The sequence below is a fragment of the Molothrus aeneus genome, chromosome 1 (assembly GCF_037042795.1).
Source record: "Molothrus aeneus isolate 106 chromosome 1, BPBGC_Maene_1.0, whole genome shotgun sequence".
In the NCBI taxonomy this organism is placed as follows: domain Eukaryota; kingdom Metazoa; phylum Chordata; class Aves; order Passeriformes; family Icteridae; genus Molothrus; species Molothrus aeneus.
Window position 1 is genome coordinate 131,969,737 of NC_089646.1, and position 24,460 is coordinate 131,994,196.

The 24,460-nt window shown below is 40.7% G+C and overlaps 1 protein-coding gene across 1 annotated transcript in view; it reads right to left on the reverse strand.

Annotated features, from left to right (window-relative positions):
* Nucleotides 1–1,918: 1,918 nt before the first annotated feature.
* LOC136555235 (neural-cadherin-like) overlaps nucleotides 1,919–24,460 on the reverse strand; it is a 55,597-nt gene continuing 33,055 nt past the window's right edge. Inside the window, exons 17-33 of the mRNA XM_066547845.1 lie at nucleotides 23,322–23,605; nucleotides 20,791–22,408; nucleotides 18,819–18,912; nucleotides 17,832–18,016; nucleotides 17,024–17,256; nucleotides 15,770–16,047; nucleotides 13,873–14,087; nucleotides 13,452–13,579; nucleotides 12,454–12,581; nucleotides 12,097–12,229; nucleotides 11,834–12,014; nucleotides 8,881–9,047; nucleotides 7,963–8,227; nucleotides 6,935–7,115; nucleotides 5,256–5,509; nucleotides 4,211–4,365; nucleotides 1,919–3,790 (exon numbers count right to left, since the gene is read on the reverse strand). Of these exons, the coding sequence (XP_066403942.1) occupies nucleotides 3,389–3,790; nucleotides 4,211–4,365; nucleotides 5,256–5,509; nucleotides 6,935–7,115; nucleotides 7,963–8,227; nucleotides 8,881–9,047; nucleotides 11,834–12,014; nucleotides 12,097–12,229; nucleotides 12,454–12,581; nucleotides 13,452–13,579; nucleotides 13,873–14,087; nucleotides 15,770–16,047; nucleotides 17,024–17,256; nucleotides 17,832–18,016; nucleotides 18,819–18,912; nucleotides 20,791–22,408; nucleotides 23,322–23,605 (4,901 nt within the window). The 3' untranslated portion in view covers nucleotides 1,919–3,388. The remainder of the gene's footprint in view (nucleotides 3,791–4,210; nucleotides 4,366–5,255; nucleotides 5,510–6,934; nucleotides 7,116–7,962; nucleotides 8,228–8,880; nucleotides 9,048–11,833; nucleotides 12,015–12,096; nucleotides 12,230–12,453; nucleotides 12,582–13,451; nucleotides 13,580–13,872; nucleotides 14,088–15,769; nucleotides 16,048–17,023; nucleotides 17,257–17,831; nucleotides 18,017–18,818; nucleotides 18,913–20,790; nucleotides 22,409–23,321; nucleotides 23,606–24,460) is intronic.

Sequence of the window (24,460 nt, forward strand, 5' to 3'; positions counted from 1 at the left end):
CTGTAGGCTTGCTTCAGATACTGAAAGGCTGCTATGAGGTCTCTACACAACCTTCTCTTCTCCAGCATGAACAGCTCCAACTTTCTCAGCCTGTCTTCATAGTGGGGATGCTCCTGTCCTCTTATCAACTTCATGGCCCTCCTCTGGACTTGCTCCATGTCCATCTTAGCAGTAACAGCTTCCAGTGTTATTAAGGTGTCAGTATTTGCATGACAGTCCATGTGCAACTGTGCTACTCTCTCAACTGCAACTAGCCAGGATCTGGTTCTGAAGCTTTTCAGGTATCCCTGTTCTTAGAACATACATGTCCTGGGGAGAAGCAGGACTACAAAAGTGTTGTAGTGTGATGTAATACCCTGTTGCAGCTATCCCAGTTCCTTTCCCAGGTGTGCCAATACTTTCTCCCTTCCCCTTCCCCTTGCCTCCTGCTGAGAGCTGTCTGTCAATCTCGGTATGCCAGCAAGGACGTTGTATGATTGGCGAAGTTCAAAAGATGCCTCAAAGCCCTGGGTTCATTGGGGTATCCAGGTGTCATTTGTCCCCTGAGACTTCCTCCCCCCTCACCTGGTTGGTGGGATCCCTACCCCTTCCCTCCCCCTCTCCCCAGGGTTAAAAGATACAGGGACCATGCGGTTCTGTGTTCTGTTGGAGCTGTTCAGAGGTCTGTGTGCTACGAATAAAGCTCTGGATCAAAACTGTCCAGCAGGACCCATCTCCTTTTCCTTGACTTTGCCTAAAGCCTTTCCACTAGAGGTAAACCTGAGTTCCTGCTTGCCTGGACTTGTTCCAAGCACCCAGCTGCAACATCCAGCCAGCCAAAGGTGTCTCTGAGGTGAAACACCACAGCTGCCGCCTTTGGTCCAGCAGCAAGGGTCAGATGAGCCCAGGCACGTTCCATCCGGCAATATTGGGATCTTTATTCCAATACAGAAGCTTTTATCTATTTCAGTAATTTGGCTGAGTTTCTGTAATACTTTATCAAGAGAAGAGTTCACAAAGGCTGCACAGGAGGTTTGCAATGTAGATATATGATTACATACAATAATATTACAGTACTGGAAAAGTTTTTCACCCAGAGGGTGGTTGGGCAGTGGAATGGGCTACCCAGGGAAGTGGTTTCAGCACCAAGTCTGGCAGTTCAAGAAGTGTTTGGACCATGCTTTCAGGCAAATAGTGTGCCTCTTGGGACTGCCATGTGCAGCTCTCAGCTATAAACATTCTTGCTATAAGTGACCCAAGGAAATAGATGAAAGTTCTTTCTCGCCTTCCATAAAGAGAGAAGTCCATTATATGTCCTGAGTTCAATGCAATTTATCTTCTGTTGTGCATGTTACTTTGTATGTTCGGTTTTTTGAGGGAAAAAATAAAGTACTGCTTCAGCTTTCCTGAGTTATTTAATGTATCCAAATGTAAAATGTTCAGTTTCAGAATATGAATTACCAAATAACCCTCGGGGAGATCATAGTCTGTTAGCATGATTTGTAGCACATTGTTCAAATTAGTCTCTTTTGGAAGAGACAATTTACCAATAATTATGCTAAGCTTTACTTGATACCAAGTTCAGAAGAGGCAACTTAATAAAGAGCAATAAAAATGTATATCCACTTCATGAAAATGTTGTAAGAATTCAAAACTTGTAAGAGTCATGTTACTGAAGTTCTGTGGCTCAGCAGTTTTCATTTGCAACAATCATATATTAATATCCCCTGGTGTAAGAAATGTTGTAGTTTCTTACCACACTACACATCTTTAGAAAGGAGGAAAAATTTACATTAAACAATATGTGGCTATATGCTAATATATCCACCCTATTTATTTTTTATGACTTCGTAAGAATGATCAGTGCCCAGCCATGTGAGGTTTTGGCATGAAAGAGTGGCTCATGATGACTCCTCCAAATATTTCTAATAAATATTACTAATTTAGTGTCATTTACACAAATAATTTTATTAAATGACTGCAAATTGTTTCATTCAGTTCACATAGTACTTTTGTTCAGTTTATTTTTTATCTAAACTATTTGTTCTAATAGTATCAAAATCTTCCCTCTAGGTACAAAACTAATTTACATTTGCATTCTTTATGCCAAGTAAAATGATGAAGAGTGATGAAAGATCTAATTTTAAAACATTAATAATAAATCAAAGCAAGTGTCAAGACTTTGATAAAAAAACAAATGTTGAGTATCATGGTAATTAAAAAATCCCACTAAGTTGAAAACAGTTAAAAACCCCTTGGTGCTTCAAAGCTTAACAAGCACTCTGTAAGCACCTATTAACATTCACACATCACCCCATGCATTGGGAGCTGCCCAAGAGGGGAGCCCCAGCTTCAGAGAGTTAAGAGAGAAAGAACAAGATGATTTGCCCATGGTCACAGAGGTGAGTGTTCAAGTCAATGTCAGATTTCAGAAGTTTCTGATTCCATTTTTTCCATACTAAAACCAGTTGTTTTTTGGAGAGCAGGAGGAGACAAAGGAGTAGAGGCTAGGTTTCCCATGCTTTCTGTTTTGAGGATCCCAACTTTTACAACGATTGTCCTGATTGAAAGAATTCAGTTCCAGCTTTTGCCTGGATGCCCTTCTGTCTTGTCTTCACACCTGCTATCAGCTCTTCTGTTTTCCAGCTGCACACTTTGAAGATGGGTTCCATGTGAAAAGCAAAGTTGGACATAGAAGTTTACTGAAAATAAACTTTTTCCAGGTCTTACAACTGCCTTTAAGAGTGTAAAATTGTCACAAAGTCATGTTCACAGATGGGATCTTGCTACTCTTTTCCCCTTGGTACAGGTAGTTAGAAATAGGGTCAGACAGGAAAAGTTCCATAGAGCTGGGCAGCCTGTGAGTGAGGTGATGTGTGTCATGTCATGGAAGAGCAGAGTTTAGGAGGATACAATAAAAGCTGACAAGAAACCAGAAATCGTAAATGTTTTATATTTAACATTGGTAATAATTATTTCAGAGTCTAAAATTAATTCAATTTTAAAAAAGAATGCCCTATGCATTGTTATCTGCCTGATAGGTTTCACATTAATACTAGGGAGAAAATAATTCAAGTTCTTGCATCCAGGATAATTCTAATAAGTCACTGTGGTCTACATAAATAAAAAAGGATATTATAATACTATTCTATAGCTATCCTACATTCCAAAGTTTTCAAGAAAACTCATGCTTTAAAAGTCTTTGCACTTATATAATGAAATAACTTTGTACAGTGCATATAAAAAGATTATTCAGATTATCACTCCTGGGAAAAGTGAATATATCATGCTATTGTACCTAAAAACTTGCATCATGTAAGTTACTTGATGTAATTTATATATAAAAAAGGGCATTTTTAAAAGTAGTGTCCATATGTCATGACAATGTGTCAAGTTCCTTTAACTCTGGTTATAAATTTTCATTTGAGACTGCATAGAGTTCTTTAAGCTTCTCAAACTTTGACCCCCACTCTTGGAGGCAATCATAATTCAGATCTTCATCTCCACTGATGGAATCTAATGAGCTAAGGCTCCCTGCTAGAGAGCATTGCCCTTCCAAGCAGTAAAAATGAATAGTGTCAGCTGGAAGACTCTTTAGATCATTGTCTGCATCCCGTATGATTTGAGAAACATATTCCTTGAAGTCTGGGATGCTGGTAACAGCTGATATTGATTGCTTTTGATGTGCATGTTTGGGGAGTGAATCTCTTTTTGGGCCAGTTGGTGTCCTGGAGTGTGGAGCAGCTGCTCGCAAGGAGGAGCGGGGAATTTTATGGAGAGGTTTCTTCAGTTCATCTATATCATAAGCATTCTGGAAACAAAGAGAATGCAAATATCAGAGAGAAACAATTCAAAAGTAAACTGATTGAAAAAATGTTTTACAACACAACGCAACACAAGACTGAATTCTGTGAGTTTTCTACAAGCTGACGAAGAGAGTGCCTAGTTCAGAGGACTAAGTTCAGATCATACCAAATCCCTTTGTGTAATGATAACTTTCAGCTAAATCAACTATGAGGTATCCAAAGACCACCCGTGGAAGTGGGCAAACATGACCAGCATCATTAAAGGTACAGATGGGGCTGAAATAGAAGCCTCCCTCTTAAGAGAATTTCAGGTAAAAAAAAATAAGAAGAAAAAAGCCAATTTGATAAGAAGTTAACTAAAAGGTCTGGGAAAGGAAAGTGAGGAGATGTTGGATTTGCAAAGCTGGATTGAAGCTGCATCATACCTGGTCACGTTCTCCACCTCCTTCTTCATTATAATTGAAGACATTTTCTCTAACATCCTCCCAGCTTTCACGCTCTTCAGGAATGTGGTAAATTCCTCCTTTCCGAAACCCTGAACTTCCCCACTGACTCCACACTGTGTAGGAAACCAAGAGTGCTGGAAGAAATAAAGACACATATTTGTTATATGAGGTGTGACAAGGTATGTTGCATGATAAACAAGTAGTTATATAATTCCTGAGATATTAAATTGACTCTTAATTTGACAACTAAATTTGCAGGTAAGAAATGAGTATTATTAATATACAAAAACTAAAATTAATGAATGTAAAGAATAATCTATGTATATTACATCATAAACTTCATTAAAAGGGTATTTTACTTACCTAAAGGAATCCATTTAAATAGAAGGCATTTTGGCCAATCTCTGGCCTTTCACCAATCCTGAGTAAATAAGATACCCAAAGTAAGTAAACCACTGTTTTAATGAAGGTTACAAGTGTAATATAATCCTGGAATCTTTGCTATTATGAGATGTCTGTGCAGTTTATCAACACAGTTTTATGGTATTATTAATTTATGGTGTTACTAATTTTTCAGCCAAAGCGCAGCTGAAAAAGGACACACTGTGAATATCTCTCTGTGCCCATGCTTTTAATGAGGCTTGCCTTTTAAGACCATGAACTTTCTAGATCTCTTCTTTCCTAATATGTGAAGAGCATATGTAGCTGTAGGTTCTACCTACTATAAATGTAAGGGCTCAGGGCAGGTGGGAGTTTCAAATGGATGTGGCTGAACACAAAGATGGAAAGCTCTTACTTAAGAAGGATTGAAAGTAACTGACTGGAAAAGTCCTAACTTTGCTAGAACTGTCCTCAAAACAAGTAAACTGTAACTATGTGCTGATGTCTGTCTCTTAGCTTCCTCAAATAGTGACCTCCAGAAAAGGCAAAATACTGATCATAACACTCAAAGGTAAAGCAGACTTAATTCAGTGGAACAAGTTACAAGATTAAAAATAAGGAAAAAGGGTACATGATCTCCTACCTAGGAAGACAAGGAGGCACATGCTGATTGCCAGAATAGAGCCAGAGCTTAGTCCAACAGGTCTTCCAGCCTTCACCTGGCTAATTTCACACCATCTTCCCTTGTAACCTTCAGGGCACTGGCAGATAGTCTTGTCTTGGGATTGAGCCACACAGGTACCTCCATTCCTACAGGTCCAGTGTCCACAAGGGGATGAGGTACAGTGTCTGAGCCCTGTAAGGGTGTCAGTCACTTCTACTTTCCCAGCTGGGCACCTGAACAACCAAAGCAGATGATATCCTATAGGCAAGCAAAGCATCTGGAGCTGTATGTTGTTTTGTGCAAAGTTCGTTAATGTTTCTTAAAGTAAAGTTTAATAATTCTCAAGCAGACCACAAATCCACATTGCAAGTTTGAAATACATGGAAAGTCTAACTTAGTGAGCTAGTAGACTTATGAAAACATGAACACATGTTCTGGTTTCCTGATCCAGAAGATATGCAGAAAAGCTTCACTCTTTCCTTAAAAGAGGGAGCCATAATTTTCTGACTAACCCTTTTTCTCAATCCATGCTCTAATCAAAGCCCCTGAAAGAAAATGGACAGCTGAGATCAATAGGCAGAGAGCTAGTGAGCACGTGGTATAAGTTTAGTCATGTTCCTTTGGACCCTGGGGAGAAATATCATTGACCTCCTTGGAATGACTCGTCTTGTCTTTTAGGATTGATTTCTTCTTGCATGTAATTGGAGAGGCCCTGGAGGTATAGTGTGAAGTCACAGATTTCTTTCTGCAATCTAAAGAAAAAATTGTACTGAAAAAATGGCAAAGACTTCATATTGTTCTTTCAGAAGCAGTCTGAAGAATGGAGTGTCCCCAAGCACACTTAAAACAATCTCACAGCCTCTTCTAGCAAAGAATCACCAGACTTCACAAGTGCCAAATTTTGTCTGAATTCCAAAAATTCAAGTGACTTCTCCTCTCAGTCCTGTGTGTATTTATGTTCGGGTTTTTTAAACAGAAATGCCTGTATTTTGATTTGCATATTTTAATAAATATTTTGAAATTTTTCTTTAAATAGCAGATCTTCTCCAAGAAACTTACTGTGTAGGATAACAGCTGTTGGGCTTTGGCTCTGGGAAGTCAATTCTAGAATCCAGTTTTGTGACAATCTAATTTTAAAAGTCTCATTGTTTCATACAAATTATGATTAATTTCAACTTCTTTACAAGAAATATATGTAAATATGTATTTGCAATATACATATATATTTATAAATATATATATTTTATACACATGTATGTATGTATATATTGATGTGTATATACACACACACACTGTCTATATATACTATAAGTGTATATATACACTGTATTGGTATTTTCATACAGAGGACAGACCAAAGCTTTTGCAATCCACCTTTTATTAAAGGACATTTAATTTTCTCACTGGCCTTCTGGTGATCTTTTCACCATGGAAAGAAAGGTGGAGTAATTAGTAATTTTTCTGCATATCAGACTTGCATAGAAAGGCAAGTCTAGTCCATGACAGGAGATGAGATGGAAAGAACAATTTGTTCACATAATGTCTCTCTCTGGCCAGCAGCCACAGGGAATTTCACTGTTAGAAGCAAGTTGCCTGGTCAAAGGTGGAAAGAAAGAGCTTCCCAGCCATCCCTGGATGAAAACAAAAGCTGCATGTACCGGCACTCGTATTTTCTCCAAAGGTCTACACAAAGGAAGGGGCTGTAACAGGGCTGGCTGCTGCAGGCACTGGAGTGGCACCCCATGGTGACCCCTTGCCGCCTCAAAATCAGTCCGAACTCTGTGCTCCTGCCCTCCACGAGGAGCGGCTGTCCGTCCAGCTGGACATCGCGCATACAGCCTGCAACAAAGCACAGGAGCACGCACAGGAGCACATTCCATTAGCTTCTTCTCCACCTCAAGCCTTGCCCCCAGCACATAAGTGGGAGAACTTAAAGCATTGAAGAAAACTTAAAACATTGTTTAAAAATATCCTTATACTCCTCAGGTTTATTTTAGGAGAGCAACAGAAAATATGTCTATTGTGTTCTGGTCAATCTGCAGATTGACAATACTTCTGCAGGAGAGCTGCACTGTACCAATACCACAGTTCAGCAGAATGGTGCTATGAATCAGAACAGCTCCACTAAATTAATCTAGATTTAAGATATAATCTTAAAAGTGGGGCTGAATAAAAGGCAACAGAATGGGAAAAGCTGTCTTCTTGTTGAACAAGAATCTGTCTCAGCACGCAACCCCAGGAAATGGAGAGAGCACCACAATTGCCTTGTAATTCTTTCTCCTCCTGCGAAAAGTTGCGTTGCCTGTTCCTTAGATCCTTCCAAGACAAAAACAGGAGATCACACCATGAGTACACTGCTTGAGGCATGAGAAACCCTGATCTAGTAGAAGTGCCTCTGCCAGAGGGTTTGGAACGAGATGATCTTTAGGACCTCTTCCAACCTATTCTATGACTCTATGAAACAAAAAATTGAAGTGCTATTTTTTTAATATTTACAGGAAATCTCACGCCTTCACTAGAATCAGATACAATGGCACATAGGGTTGAACACTGAATTCCCCAGTAAAGGAAGGGCATAGTAGTCCATATAGGAATTGTTACCTGCGTTGTAGACTATCCAATACACTCAAAGATGCCACTTTCAGGCTTTAATTCCCCCCTATTAGGAATCCATCATATCACTTACCTTGGAAATCATTCTCTGAATGATTGGGAAGGCGGTTTCCTAGCACGATGCTTGCCCAATCCATTTCAAACCATCTAGTCACACCCAAGACAGAGGTGACTTCCTGATCCCCTCCACCACTGTTAACACGCAGGGTAAATTCATTGTTGTAGCGCTCCATGGTCAGAAGAACCCACTGGCCATTGTTTATACGTAATGTTCTCATTCTCAAAGAGTGGTTTTTGTCCCCCAAACTGAAGTTAACACTAAAGAAACCCTCAACCACCTAGAAGAAGATGATAAAGACCTTTAATAACAGAATTGCACTTCTAAATGTTATTACACAGTCCTGCCTCAAGAAATGGATGTGAATTTTTAAAATGGAAATGGCATTCTTGTTTTTAAGTGCTTTATTCCCAGATAAAAGTTACCACAAGAAGACAACAGATGGAGGAATTATCAACTCTTTTTTTCACAGGCCACTCTTCTAACTCACAGGAACTCTTTAATCAGTCTTCTCCCTATTGATAGCTACCTCTAAGTCTTCCCAGCTGACCCTCCTGTTTCAATTAGAATAATTAGCCTCTCTCTGGCTAGCATAGTCCACACAGCTTTTTTCAACAGCAACAAAAACGTAGAGGCAAGTTTGACAGAGAGGGAAAGAGAGAAGCCAAGGGAAAAAGCAAGCAGGACAAGCAAAACAATGTTCTTCATTCACATGCATCACATGGACATTTTATGTGCAGTGCAAACTAGAATTTATTGCAAAGAGTAATACTGAGAAGGACAACACAAATGAGAGTAGTTACCCTCATATGGAAAATTCTTGCTCTTTTTTACATGACAGAACAAGTGTCTTTAACCAGAAACTGCATGATTTTCTCCCGCTGTGGTACTCCATGACAAACTGAGAGCCTCTAGCAGAGCAGCTCTGCTCACCTCCAGTCGGATGTGTCCATTGCCATCGGCAGAGGCCAGGCTGAGCAGGGTGCTGTGGGAGATGCGGGTGCGCACCAGCAGCTGGACCCGCGTGCTGCGAGTGCTGCGGGTGCGCCTTGGCTCGTAATGGATCCAGCTGTCCCTTCCGAAAGCCCATTCTGGAAGAACTGAGCACAGCACACAAAATCAAAGTGAAAACCTCAGAAATGGCTGCTCCCTCAGATTTCTGCTCTTGGAGAATTTACTAGCTCTGAATGTCAGAGTTTTAGATCTTAAGGAATTTTGGTAAATACGATGAAGCATATCTTCATTGTATCTTCATCGGAAAGCAACCTCTGTCCCACTTCAAAGGGAATTAAGAGGAAACCAACAAATTGAGGATTCAGAATTTAGGCAGGAAAGGGACAATTAGATACTATCTCTTGCAGTCTGCCTGTTACAAGCTATATGTTCTACCCAATCACTCCTACACTGTGCCCAAATCACTTTGGGTTTTTTAGATCTGAAGCATATTTTCCAGGAAAGTAGCTTATGTTGATCTGAAAAATAGAAAAACCAAACAACTCCCAAAAAAACAACCAAAGAAAAGAATCAAATATTTCCTTCAGTAGTTTATACCCGTGGTTAAAACCCCTACTGTTAGAAAATATGCACTTTACTTCCCATTTCAGTTGGCACAAGAGAAAGCCTCAGGGAAGGCACAGGACTTTTTTAACTACAAAGGGAGATTAAGTTAGTGTTTACTATTTAACTTGGGAAAATGTACTGAAATTATTTGTTTCCTATCCCTCTGAGGAACCCAGGGTCCAGCACAGAGTTTGATGAAGTTGCACTGCATACTTCTGTGGAAATCAAACACCACTAAACCACCCAGGCCCTGATGCTCTTACAGAGCAGGCCCCTATTTCAGTCTAATTAGCTAACAGCAATTCTAGATCTGTTTTGGGCCAAGCTTAGTTAAAAAAAAGAAATTTCTTTTCACCAGATAAAGAGATAGTTCAAGTTAGTTAACAGACAGGACAGACACTGGGTCACCAACAGCTCATCAGATGTCAATGCTGTGAAAGTAGAAATCCAAAGAGTACCCAGCACATCCTGGGGCATTTAGTTTGGTTCCCAGGACATGAAATATCAAATGATCAAGAGACTTAATTTCTGCACTCTCTTTTCCTTTTACTGTTTGTCTTCTCTCTTTCCTTTCATGAAGCATGTTTTCTTTTCTCCTCTAGGTTTCCCCCCCACATTATTTTTCTTAACCCAGTTCTTTCTGGTTCACTGTCTCTGCAGCTACAGGTTCTAGCTGATGAGCAGGCATGGGTTTTCCTGGGATGCTCCAGTGACTCCTGTCGTCAGCTGTCTGCTCCTTGCTGTGAGAATGTCACAGTCATGCATAAAGCACCAGCTGCACACCAGCATTTTGCAGCCCAATATATTAGAAGAAGCTGGTGCCAATCAAAGTTTTTCTGTTATATCAGGATATGACTTACAGATTTTGAACAACTGCTTTCTGAGCCCTTGGTTTGTCCCACAGTAATGAGGGGTAGAACCAATACATCAGCTGGGCTTGTGAAGCAGTATTTAAAAATAATGCAAAGCAGAGTGTGATTTGAATCCAGGCAGATGTTTATAAACCAGTATATCTGTCTGTAATACAAATAGCTTAACTATATTAACCAATTTTTTGGTCATTATGAACACCTTAAACAGTGAATGCTCCAGGCCTAGACCATGCCAATTACAATTCCAGTCTTCCCCCTCATTGGACAGACAGGCCTTGCACTGAGTAATTTACTGTCAAACTTTTTAGGTCTTGTGTGGCAGATGGAGAAAGAAAAGAGGGTCTGGCTGTCTGCATAGGGTGTTATTGTTCTGTATACAAGAAGGAAAATTAAGTGCATTGAGCTGAAAGGATATGTGTAATGCACCATTGTCCTGTTCATTAATTCCAACGTATTGATCCAACACTAGCTTGTAGTGTTGGATCAGCTGCTCTCTGCTGCTCATCCTCACCTGTAGTTCAGTCAAACTACAGGACTGAGGGGGACAATTCTCTTCCAACAAAAGCCCCCAGAGTTACGAGGCACTGGTGCTCTTTACAAACTGTTATGATCAACCACGTTGTTTGTACCTTGTACCTAGAGGCAGGTGAAGTCCCAATAAACATCTGTCACTCACTTCTGATTCCTGCTTGGCTGATGAAGGTTTTAAGATAGAGAGGACAAAGGCAACTTCAAGTGTATATCCCCTGTACCCCAAACATGGATGTGGGCTACTAGGAGTTAAATAATTTATTTCCTACATTTTTTAATTGTGCTAAAATTTTACACTTTCTTACAACATCTCAGAGATTTTCATTATCCACCACAGGAAACTTTTGTTCTCTGATACATATTTCATGGTGACTTTGTACAGGATAACACATTTGGTGCAGGCAGCCTGATACTATGCCCCAACATACACCCACTGCCGTGGTCTAGGGGCATTGCTCAACTTGCAATTCATTCTAGTGACAGATGCAAATGCAATTATCACCATTTCACAAATGGGAAATGGGGTCTGAAGATAACAAGAGGGTTATGCCCACAGGTTTCATACATTCATTAAACTTCAGTTTGTGATCAGCCTGAGCAGAGGGAAAAGGCACAATGCAGAGTATTTCCCCTTTCACCACTGAGAAATAAGTTAGTGATAAAAATGACAAAACAACCTGACCATTTCCCTACCCTGCAAAATGAAGCAGCTCTAAACACAACCCTCATCTGTGACATTATATTTATTTAACAAGAGTTAGTAGGATCTTTACATCTTTGAAGATCTAAATCTTTCCCAGAGTACAGCATGCTGTTGTTATTCTATTCAGTTCGAAGTCACGGCAGGATGACTTTGAACACTGGAACAGAGGGTCTGATGCTGTTCCCACAGATCCTCACCATAAATTTTTCCCTTGCAGTACCTTTTTCACATGCTAATCCAGCATATCCTGGGGAACAGTCACAGTGGAAGAAATCCCAGCCACCAACACACTTGCCATGGGTGCCACAGGAGGCCATCCCACCACTCTGACACATCTCATCCATAAGGACACAGCCTGGAGCGCTGTTCAGGGACTCTGCAGGGTGCTCTAAATCATAGACCTGGAAAAGGTCAAAGAAAACCATCACAGCAGGTGGTTACAATTACCAGCAGTAAACCCAAAAGTGATCTCTGTGGCCCTACCTTACTGTCAACGATGACGTTGCGTATGCAGCCCACAAACCCTCTGAAGTGCCTTTGGGAGTCACGGTAAGGCAAGGTCTTCTTAACTCCACCCAGCTGCAGGGGCTGATGGCCACTGAAGAGCTTTCCCATGCTGGAGAGGAGGGAGGGAAAGAAAGAATTAGTGCCATGCAAAATACAACAGCTTGGCTGATTTTACCACCCCACCCCCACCTTTTTCTGTAGCTCTTTTGAGTAGTTGTGTTTCAATTTTTTTTTTTTTGTTGGGTTTTTTGGCGGGGGGGGTTTGGTTGGTTGGTTGGTTGGTTTTGGGTTTGTTTTTTTTTTTTTGTTTTGTTGTTTTGGCTTTTTGTTTACCTTTGAAATCCCACAATCTCTCCAGAGGCTTCACAGGTAGACAGATCCATTTGGGAAATCTTCTTAGTGACACTGCCATTGTCTCTAACTGAGACATTCAAACAGTTGTCAAGGATCAGCTTCACTTCCTAGAAAAAGGCATTATTTAAAACAATTATATCCAGAGACATGCATATATTTTAATCCCATATTTTCTTTCACTTCTCAGAAGATAGAATAGTAACTAGCAATTACAGTGCAGGAAACTTTGTTAAAATAATAAAATACTCCACATACTAATCTGGAAAGTTATTGCACATGGCATAACTAAAAGAAAGATCTGACTCTGCCATGACCATGCCAAGTCATTGGCATAGTAGAGGGAGCATAGGAGTAGAGGGAGCTTGGAGTTTTCTGCAAGATCAGAACACAGAAAGATAACAGAGAGATAAGAGAGATAACAGATAAGAGAGATAACAGATAACCTAACAGAGCAGAAGGTCTGTCAGGCTGCATCCCAGATCCTGATCTCCCCTTTGGCTTGTCTTATGTGGGAGAGAAGGGGCAGCCTAGCAGATGCCTTCAGCAGTGTTGTATCAGCAAGATATTCCCTGTACACAGAAGTGCATCCACCTCCTTTGTGCTACACATCTAAAGTCTCTTGCTGGGGCAGGGCTTCTCACTCAGATAAAGTACAAATATTTCACCCAATCACATCAGCAAGCATTTAGCCCCTGGATTATCACAACTCTGTTGTCTAAGCAGCAGGCAGGATAACTAAAGAAAGGAAATATCATGGCCAGTTTCATAACTGCATCAGACTTCTCCAGGCCTTGTTTTGCTTCACTGCTTCAAGACTAAGAGGATGTCCAAACTGACAAACTCCTACCCCTGCCATTTCAGAGATGATGGAAAATTGATTGACTGAGTTCTACAGAAGGGAGGAAGGATTTGGAAGGAATAACTAGGTACATGAATTAATGTTTACACAGGACTGCCTGTGTCATATTTACACTTGCCTTTCCATCATTTATAATTTTAATATTGTGCCAGCGGCGATCTGCAACATTAACTTTTTGTGACAGCTGCAGGAAAAGCTCACCAGAGCTGTGGCTCACAGTCAGAGACGGGACACCACCAGAGAGTTCTGCAAAGGAAAGACTCTTATTGGATATGCAGTAACCATGTTCCCATTCAAATGAAGCTGAAATTACTGTTGCAGTTAGATCTTAGTTGGAGAAGATCTTTAGACAGCTTAAAAAAAGTCCAGCTTCCAACAGTGACACAAAGATATGAATTAGGCATACTGGCAAACTATTGCGCATTCTTGTTATTCTCCAGAAGTAACTTTCTGAGCCTTTTTTAAAATAAAACCCCAAACCTGTGAACTAAGTAGAATCTCACCTTCACATAAACACAAATACTTTATAAGGTGCTAACCTAAAGCAAGGAAGCTTTCCTGTTCTCCAGGCTGCCCTGGTGCTGCTGGTCCATGGTACAACAGAAGGCCATCAGCAACTTCAGTGATAAACTCTAAGGAGATGCGGCTCTCAAAGCAGGGCTGAAGAGGAGGGAACCAGGCATAACCATGGCCTCTGAAGCTGTGTTTTGTCTGCTGGCAGTCTGGTCCATGAAAATTTGCAGCACATTTGCATCTATTTAATAAAAAATAAAAGCAAATTTCTACCATGCAAACAGAAAATACAAAGATCTCTTCTGAGAACAGGACTCTCCACTTTGAACACAGGACTCCATGTTCCCTAGGTCATAGTACAGGTAAAGCACTAGCAAAACTTCTGTCAAAAATTCTTTTGACTTGTTTGTACAAACACAATATAAATTTAGTCTAAATTATGTCTATGCAAGGATATTCTGTGAGTAAATGATGGACCTGTTGTAATATATAAAGCCCATGAAAACCTCTTACATCTTCAGCACAAAAAAAGAAAAACATGTTTTTCACTTAGTTATCAGCTTGTCTGAAGACTTTGTAATGCTGACAGGAAAAGCAAAGGAATCACAGAATCACAGAATGCCAGGTGGAATGGGCCTCAAGTATAATTTGGTCCATCTTTTCTTGGCAAAAGAATGATCTAGACAAGATGGCCTAGCATCCTGGTAGTGTCCATTGTTGGGTAGACCACCTCCAACCAACCAGCCAACCAACCTACCTCCCTGGGGAGATTAATACAATGATTGATTATTCTCATTGGGAAAGAAATTCTGCTTGTGTCCAATCAGAGTCTCCACAGGAAGGGTGTGGGAAGGAAATATCACCCAGAAAAAGTGGGATGTGGCAGTCATAAATCTTGACCTCTTCGCGTTTATTGCAAGATACTTGCTAGTTTATTTCTTTTACACTATCAAACAAGAGACACTTGGAGTTCTTTCCTTAATAATCTGTAGAAAAAAGTAGCCACAGTGTGACAGTAACAGAACCTGTAAGTGGGAAACCAAAGGAACAACAGAAATGGGCAGAGAGACAGGAAGGAAGATCAGCTGGGCTCCTATTTCTGAGTTTCTGTTTCCCATAGGTTGCTAATACCTTTGAGAGCAGAATGATGGGGGTAGGATGCAGGAAAAGATGACACCCAAAACTACTGAAAATGGAGCAAAAGCAAAGAAACCTGAGAGCTGAACAAATGATAGGCGACAGGCCTACCTAGAGTTTCTGGGCAGCAAAATTTCACTGTCTGATAATACCTGAGTAGCAATAAAAACTTTAGCACGACAAGAGCTTCTGCAGCTTCAGTCTGAGTCCTTTCACCTCTGCTAAGGATGCTATGAAGACACTGGCCAGTGTTTCTGCTTTCCTATATTGGGATGATTATTTTTAAGCAAACATGCTGGAAGCCACATTCTGGAATGGGATCAGGCTAATTCTGAGCTAGTACAGTCCTATAATTTTTTTTTCATCTTTATACTATATTATCTATGAGATCTCATTTTTGGAGAAACAAATAAGGCAAGAAATGTGGGAAAGAGGTTATTAAGTGACATAACAGATATGATTAAAACATTTAGCAGCATTAAAATGTTTAAGGCAGGCTGCACAAACTAAGAGCATTTTGCAGGGGGCCATTAATGGAACTAGTGCAGCCTGGAATGTTCCCAAGGTTTTCCTGGAGACTATGTTGAACATAAAATGTATGTACCTAATATATGTACCTGAGAATAGAGGTTCTTTTGCAAGACATGTGTGTGAAGCATAACAAAACTTAGATTTGCCACAGTGGGAAGACAGGCAGTTGATGGTTCCTGCAGCTTTGACTCATCCTCCTTACAGTATGCACTCCTACATTCACTGTGTTTGCACACCTTATGGAGCTTTACCAACCTGTAGCCCAAATCAGTGTCCACACATGTGCCACCATTGAGACAAGGGTTTGTCTGGTATGAGGAGCAGGAAAGATGAGGATTCTCCCGAGCAGCACAGCCACACACAGCATGACTGAGGACTCTCACAGACACCAGTGAAACACTTCCAGCTGTGGTTATGGTTGGTACATGGTTCTGTTCATGCTTACTGATGCATCCGCTGCTGTGAGTGCAGTCTGCAGTCACACACTCATCAATGCCAGTCTGGGTGATATTTATGTCCAGAATACTTTCCAGCTGAAGAAGAATAATTAGTTGCATTCATCTGACTTTTCCAATAATTCACCAATGACAGCAATGAAAAGCCCAAGTCTTATTTCTTTGCAAAACTGCTTGCTGTGCAATTTCCTTCCAATGTCTACCTCACCCTATACAGCCAAAGGCAGCTCAGTCTGGCGTCTGTTAAGGCCAAAGCCTTGCTGTAAGTCAATTACAGTATGAATAAGCATTTCAAGGGCAAAAATACTGTCAATATTCATTAGAGACTGAGTGGATAAATTTTTTATCACTAATATTCTGATGCATTATTTACACAGCATCTAAACTATATTTTAATCTGAACTTCTGACTTAAAGATACTGGGAATTGGCACTGGATAGTGAAGAAATATCTTTCCTGGCAAGAATGAGGTCGTACAGCTCTGCACCAACATGTTTCCAACAGAGCAAGTAATTTAACTCTTTTCAATGGTGGTTTTGTTGTTTTTGGTTTTGGGTTTTTTTTTTTGCTAAAGGGAAAGGAACTTTACTAAATTTTAAACACATATTCCACTGGTTTTGTACTGGAGAGTAGCTCTTTTACCACTTTGCTCTTTAAAGTCTAGAACCTTGAAACGTTTGGCTGGTTTGGGAGTTTCAACTAGAGAACTAAAAATTGAAACATTAAGGCATCATGTAGAAAGGCCAAACACATTCTTTATATAGTGTTTTACAGTCTTTTCAATAGGAAAAATGTGTTCGCAGTCCTAAAAGCTTATTGTGTTTAGGTGACTTAATATGTATTTAGAGTCTGGCTTTCAGAACATTAGAATTTGAAACTTTTAGTATAAGTGCAAAAGGATTGTTTGGTTTTACTGATTTAAGCTATCTACTTAAAACTATCACACATTACTCTCTCAATCATTCTAATTGTTCACATTCACTAGGCAATGGGAATTACCTGAATAGACACAATGAGAAGATGCTGTGGTTTCATACACAGGATGGATACTTACCCAGGCTCTGGAAGCTGCTACATTGCCATTAAGTTTTTCTGCTTTATAATAAGGTGGACCATAAACTGCAAACCAAACGTCAACCCCTCGGATTGGACTCGGGCTATTCAGTACACTGAAAATGTGAACATTTTCCAGTTGAACTGAGATAATTTCTGAAAGCAGCTTCTTCATCTGGTAGTATCTACTTTGTTTTTCAGGGGACTGGGATATGAACTCCTCTGGTGTGATACCTGTAACAGCAGTTGAAAATTTGACACCCATTTCTTGCAACTGTTGTAGCAATAGAAGAGAGGAGCAGCACAGAATAAATCATAAGGTTGCAGAAAATGGACTCAACTGCAAATTCAGGAGTATTGTAATTTTTAGGCTCTGAAATTTTCCGTGCTTGCTTCTGCTAAACCTGTGTGTTCTGAAACTTTTTAGACTTTTATTAATTTCCAATTTTTTAAAATTATTTTTTAGAATCAGAAACATGTTTAAGAAGATTTTACTTTTCCACAAAGGTTGAAAGGATTTGGTGATTTTTGGGCAGACACTTGTTCAAATAAATTTTTCTTCTGAAATATAAGTTGCTTGGTTTTTTTAAAAGTTGGTATAGAAATCAGACAACTTTTCCTTGTTGTCTATTTTCTCCATAGGTGCCCCTTCACATGCAGCATCAGAGGACCATGCAAAGATGCATTTTCAAATCCTAAACTGGAAAACTATTAATTCTCATCCCATGTCTAAGAGCATTCTAAGCAGAATTCAAAATATCACAGCAGGAACATTGCAGACCTAGACTGTACTTGAGCACATTGCTTACCTTTTATTCGTACAGAACCAGCATTACGGAGGGCGTCATCTTTGATTTCCTTCACTATAACCTTTACAGTGGAGATAACATCTGGCCAGACTCCATCAATGACTCTAACTCTTATGTTGTATGTTCCTGGTGGGGTTCCTTCTTTAATAGTCAGCAAACCTGAGTTATCATTAAGGATAAAGTACCTGTAATAAGAGTTAAGCCAAGGAACAAGCTATGAGAAGTTCAAAAGCTAAGTACTAATTATCATCACTGGTGGTTTTTCTGAACCACTTTCTATTTATCAAAGAAAGCAGATGTGTTCTCTCATGAAGGGACAGAGCAGAACAGAACTTTTTTACATTGTCTCCTGTGGCTTCTAATGACTCTTCACCAGGGTATCATGAAGGTTTTGTCCTGCTGCTATGCTGAATTAACTGTGTAGGAAAACTTTGAAAACTTTGAAAACTTTGTAGGAAAACTGTGTAGGAAAGCTGCAATAGCCATAACTTTGGAAATAGTGAAAACTCTAGTGTAGATACATTCACTGAGAGTGACACCTCTGTCAAAACCTCTGAATGGCACATGGACATCTCAGCTCCAGTCACAATCCAGACACTCCCAAGTCTGTACATCTAGTATAAAAAAGGTCTTGAAACCAATGGTGACATGGAAACACCAGGAACTTGGATGAAGGAATTTAGAAGTTAGTAGGTATGTTTCCTGTAGCGGCTCACTGATACAGAAAGTGGGAATGACTGTGAACAGGAATTCAAAATTCTGGCCCATGAGGCAATGGGCAGCAGACTGGTTAGGCATGCAGTGTTATTTACTGCAGCCTCACACTCAGAAGGGCTTTTGGAGACCTGCACACTGAAGTATCTAACCAACAAAATGATTTTATACTCATGTTTTCAAAAAAGAGTCAGTGTAAAAACTTGCTATGATTTTGTATGTGCTCAATTTTCCCATAAAATTTATGCAACTTCAATTTTTCTCTCCAAATACCTTGATGTCTTCCCTTCAAATTGGTAGATTTTGCGATCCCAGTCATCAGCATCAGGGGCACTGACCTGGCCCAGCACAGTCGTCGGGAGAATACCTGGAACAACATAGCACACAAGTGGCACAGTCAGAGCTCTCACATGTACACAGACATGTTCTGGTCTAAGCACATGTGTCATAAGCCTAAGACCTCTACAAAAAACAGTTGTGGTAGTTCTCAAGAGAGTTCTAAGAGATATGCACTGGTTTGCAAATGCTACATGGTGCCCTGATTGTCACATGTTTGCTGTATGACTACATAGATTTCATTCCACAGGTGACTGAAAGGAAAAGCAATGGGAATTTAAAAAGAAAAGCCACCTCTGAGAATTTTCACTATTTTATCTGCATTATTCAACCATCTTACAAAGTGATTTAGACAGGAATTGGTGATTGGCAGGACAAAAAACCAAAATGCAGACTGGGTTATAAAGGGCAAAAACAGTAGCAATTACAAGATAGAAATTACAGCAAGATAGAGAGGATGCCCAAAATACAGTGGCCAGGCTTATTTTGAGTAAATGGTGAGACTGGGGTGAGATGAAAAGCAGTATGTGTTCTGCTTGTTTTGCATCCTCTCAGCAAAACTGACAAATTAGTATTTTCTGGATTTACAAAACTTACTTCTGAAGGAAAGGTTCCTCCTTACTTCTGAAGGAAATAGTTTTCTGAATTCATAAACCTACCGTGTAAAGAATCGAGGATAGACAAAAAGGATAAATGCAGGAGTTCACCATATGACAAGGAGCAGCACAGACCCTGACAACTGAGGAACTGAATGCAAGGAGAGGAAACTGTACCTCTAGCAACTGTGGCAAAATTCACTGGATATTTTGCAGGAGACAGTATGCAGGATGCCCTGGTGTTTGATTCCCACAGGATATGAATGTAACATACAATGTGATAGTAGCCTTTTGATTCTGTCTCTCCTTTATATTTTAATTAATCAAAGATCTGAGGTCTTGAATAGTCCCTCTCAGAAATTAACCGATGTACCGATGGAAGAAACAACTAAAATGGAATTCAGGCTTGAATGAAAATGTTTGGTATTTAAGCTACAGGCAGAGTTTCTCAGCAAACAGAAACAGACTTGGTTTCAATTTAACAAGAAGCTGAACTGGAGTAATTATGCAACAGGCAGTACAAGGCTTCAGTACAAATAAACAGCATCTACTCAGAAGTAGTTCCTAATGTGCCACAACAGATAATCTATTTAATGTGCTATCAAACCATACGACACAGAGCAGAGTAGAAGAGGAAGGAATGCCCTGAGCCAACATGGATGCAAGCATCCCAAAATATTTTTACCTGTGTGTTTTATTTTCCTGATGGGCTTATTATGGGGGGCACCAGATCACAAGAATACTGCTGCCTAATTGCCAAAGCAAGAAGGGAAAGAAGGCTTCTCTCACACTGCATGCAGCCAGCATTCACAGAAAATTCCCCCATAACAGAATCTTCCAGCTGAAGACTTAGATGAATGTTTCAGCAGTTTACATATGAGTTCAGTTTAAGCATATTCATTAAAATTCAATGCAGTCTGGAGAAGGAAAAAGGTTTAAGGAGGAGAAAAAATGTTCTCAGCATTAAGACTCATCATTTCTCAGCAACATTACGAACTTTGGTAATTTTTTCTCCCCTCATATGCTAATGCTGCTGAAAAACTGTATCTGAAACCAGATTTTGACAGAAAGGTGCCAAGAAAAGCAGCCAGTTATGCTCCTTCTTCAAGGCTGGCTCACTTTCTTCTACAAATCAAGCGGCCCAGAGACCTGTGCCCCACATACCTACTGCTCTCTGTTGGGGTTTAAGCAAACTTCAGTAGCACCTCTACTAACAGCTAATGTGGAACAGGACAGAGTCTTCCTGTAAAACTTAAAGCTGCCTCTTTTGGCCTTGTGCCACACTTGGAAGCAAACAGCAGGGAGTGATTTACCATCATAGCTGTAAATGAGAGACTCCATGTAGCCAGCAGAATGCGGGTGGTCATTTTGGTCCCCGATGTTGACGGTCAGCGTGTTGGTGGAGCTCATGGGCGGGATCCCGCTGTCTGTGATCAGGATGGGCAGGTAGAACGCCTTGTGCACCTCCCTGTCAAAGGTGCGCAGGGCGGTGAGCACGGCACTGCCATTGTGGAGGTCCTGCAGGCTGAAGCTGGTCAGGCTATCCAAATCACTGAGGAGGCGAAAGGAGAAAGGGGCTCCGTTCACAGCAGTGTCCCGATCCTTGGCATACAGCAGTGTGGAGGTCTCATTCATTTGGACAACCTGTGGAGAAGCAGTGTTTTCCCAGACCACTGGGTTATAATGTGCCTCAAACTCTGGCCCATTGTCATTTACATCCTGCAGAGTCACCAAAACAGTGGCACTGCCAGTCAGAGGGGGCTGTCCCATATCAGTGGCAATCACAATGAGTTGGTACTGAGCCACCGTCTCATAATCCAGCAATCCTGCAACCATCAGCCACCCATCACTAGCCAAAGAGAACTGGCCACCTGGATCGGACTTGTTTAGCAGGTGGAAAGAAAACCTCCCGTTCAGGCCAGAATCCAAGTCCACAGCAGAAACCTGAATAATTTTGGTGCCAACTGGTACATCTTCCCCAAGTGCAGCCACTTCATAGAACTGGGGATAGAAGACAGGAGCATGATCATTCGAGTCCTCCACATAAATCACACAGTGAGTGATGCTGAAGAAATCCATGTCCTCTGCTTTCACAGTCAAATTGAATACCCTCTCATGAGGCTTCTCAAAGTCGACCCGTTTGCGTAGCCGGATAAACCCACAGTTGTTGAGTTCATCTGTCTCTATGGAGAACTTGCGGTCATTGTCCCCATCAACGATGCTGAATGTCACCATGGCATTTTCTCCCTCATCTCTGTCCACAGCAGACACCACTGCCACCTCAGTGTTAATACTCGCATTCTCGGAGACAAATGCTGTGTAGATCCTTTGCAGGAAGACTGGAGCATGATCATTCACGTCAGTCACCAAAATAGTGGCAGTGCCTGTCCCAGTGAGCCCTCCTCCATCTCTGGCCTCAACCACCACTAGGTATTTGTCTTCCTTCTCACGGTCCAGGGACCCAAGCACTGTAGAGATGGTGCCACTAACTGAATCAATTGAGAACAAGTTCAAATTAATTTCATTTTTGACGTTCTGAATGATACTGTATGTTAGCACAGCATTTATACCAGCCTTGGGGTCATCGAGGTCCACTGCTGTCATTTCCATGATAGGAGTGTCAGCTGGAGAGCCCTCAGGAATGTGGCCTGTGAAACAGCCATCCGACACACAGAGGAAAAGGGGTGCGTTGTCGTTCACGTCCCTCACTTCTATGATCACGTCTGCAAAGCCAGTCAGGCCCTCTCCTCCCTCATCCGTGGCAAGAACGAGGAAGCGCCACGTGGATCGCTTCTCCCGGTCCAGCCTGGTGTGTGCTCTGATCTCACCTGTGCTCTCATCGATGCTGAATTCGCTGCCGGCTCCCTGCCCGTGCAGGGAGTAGCTAATGGCAGCTTGATTTGCTGCTTGGTCGGGATCCATTGCAGAAACCTGGAACAAGCCACAGCAGGCAAGTGTTTATGTTTAAAAAAAGGGAAATCACACTTCTCTCATTGATGGCAGCTGCTACAGTGCAGGCTAAATGAACAGTGTGAATTTTAACAGCAAGCATCTATTGGCTTGAGTCATTCAAGTACTCTTTCAATAAATATTATGTACACCCTAGAGAAACAAAACCAGGACATTTCCACAGACTAATACATTCTACTTCCCTGTTTATTTTGGAAAGAGAAAAAACTGTAGGAATAATCTAGTGAAAATAATAACAGTTCTGCAGAGCAAATATTTCTTATGAAATTTTTTGAGCTGGAATACAAAGGCAAGCAGAGGCTGATTCTCTCTGAGTTTACAGACTGCTGTGAAAACAGGCCATATATCCAAGCTGATGATCAGCATAGGCCAGAGAGAGCTCCCAGCTCCTGATTTGCATCCAAGGATTGTTTAGGAGATTGCTAGTTGGGCCTACCAGGAGCTGCTCTAACAACAAAACAATGAAGATGACTGAGCTGGAGTCAAAGAACAATCCCTGGTTAAATTTAGCATAAATTTAACCATTACATGCATGAAGTACACATGCCAACCATTCTGTGCTTATACAGTTACTCAAAATGTGCCAAATCTTCTTTGTAAAGGAAATTATCACATTTTTCAATAATTAGAAATCAGTTTGAAAAAGACCCTTAAAATCAAACCCAGTCGCTATTTATGTAGGTGAAGAGAGCAAGTCCACCACGAAAAATTACCAGGTTTACTTTATTCTAGTCTTTACAGAAAGTTGCTAGCTACGTTCTAATACCAGACCTCACCCACCCTAAATGTACTATCTTTTTGGATTTGTGTGAATGGATGGGATTGATCTGAACACAAAGCCAGGTTTTGCCCTGCTTTGTGGAAATTGCTTTACCTTTAGAACAAGTACTGGCAGATCAGTGAGCTCCTCCAAGACACTGCCCTGGTATTCATTCTGAGTGAAGACTGGTGCTTCATCATTCTTATTGACAACATTGATGATGATAAGAGTGTGGTTTTCCCATTTTCCATCAGAAGCTACAAGCCGGAGCTCATAATGTTGTTCTTGTTCATAATCCAAAGGCTGAGCAATGAAGACAGTTCCAATCTCAGGTTCCACATCAAAAACCCCTTTCACATTTCCTGAAGTGATCTGATACCTTAGTTTGGCATTTGCACCTATCAGAGAAAGAAACAATTCACCCCTGTTCTCTCTATGAAATGCTCAATCCAGCTATGCACGATGGACATGTATCCAAGAAAAACCTTATTTTCCAAGATTGTTGTGGTGTGTGTTTGTGAGATAAAACAAAAACACACATGGAATGATCTGTATACATAATTTGAAGGTTTTGTGTATGGTAGATAGGAGGCTAGGTTTGTATTTATATTTACAAGTATAATTTACAGACACAGACAAGAACTTGTTGATTGATAATGGAGAGATTGTGTGCCTCTAAATTATCATGCACTCATTTGCCAATAATAAAAAAGTAACATACTCTGAAAATACAAGAAGCTATTTTTACTCAATGTTTCCTAAGCCTCTCATTTCAAATGCCAGTATTCCTTAACTTTTTTTAAACCACTGGGTGGTGCTAAAATATAACAGAAGTCCTCTATTTTGAGCAAGAATTCATCTTCGAACATTCCCCCCACCTGTGCAACAACAGCTCTTTGTTTGCTGCAAAACTTTTCGGAACAACAACAAATAGTTTAGTGCTTCCTGTTTACTTATTTGGAAAGGTAAAAAAATTACATTCCAGTATACAAAGTCATTTCCTAAATTAAATAGGTGAGCTGCTAGGAGCAAAAAGAACATTCAGCTTTTTAAGTTGTGAGTCAGCTGTGGATGACTAGACTAGAGCAACATGGATGGCTAGAAAGTGAAAAGGCTTTGCAGCACTGTCACTGAAAGGAACAGCCAGCTCTCACCTGCTCCCAGAAACACGTCCCTCTGGCTCTCATCTGGGCTCTGTCACCAGCTTGCCTTCTTTTAACCAACAGATTTGTTTCTCTTCAGCAAGTTGAGCT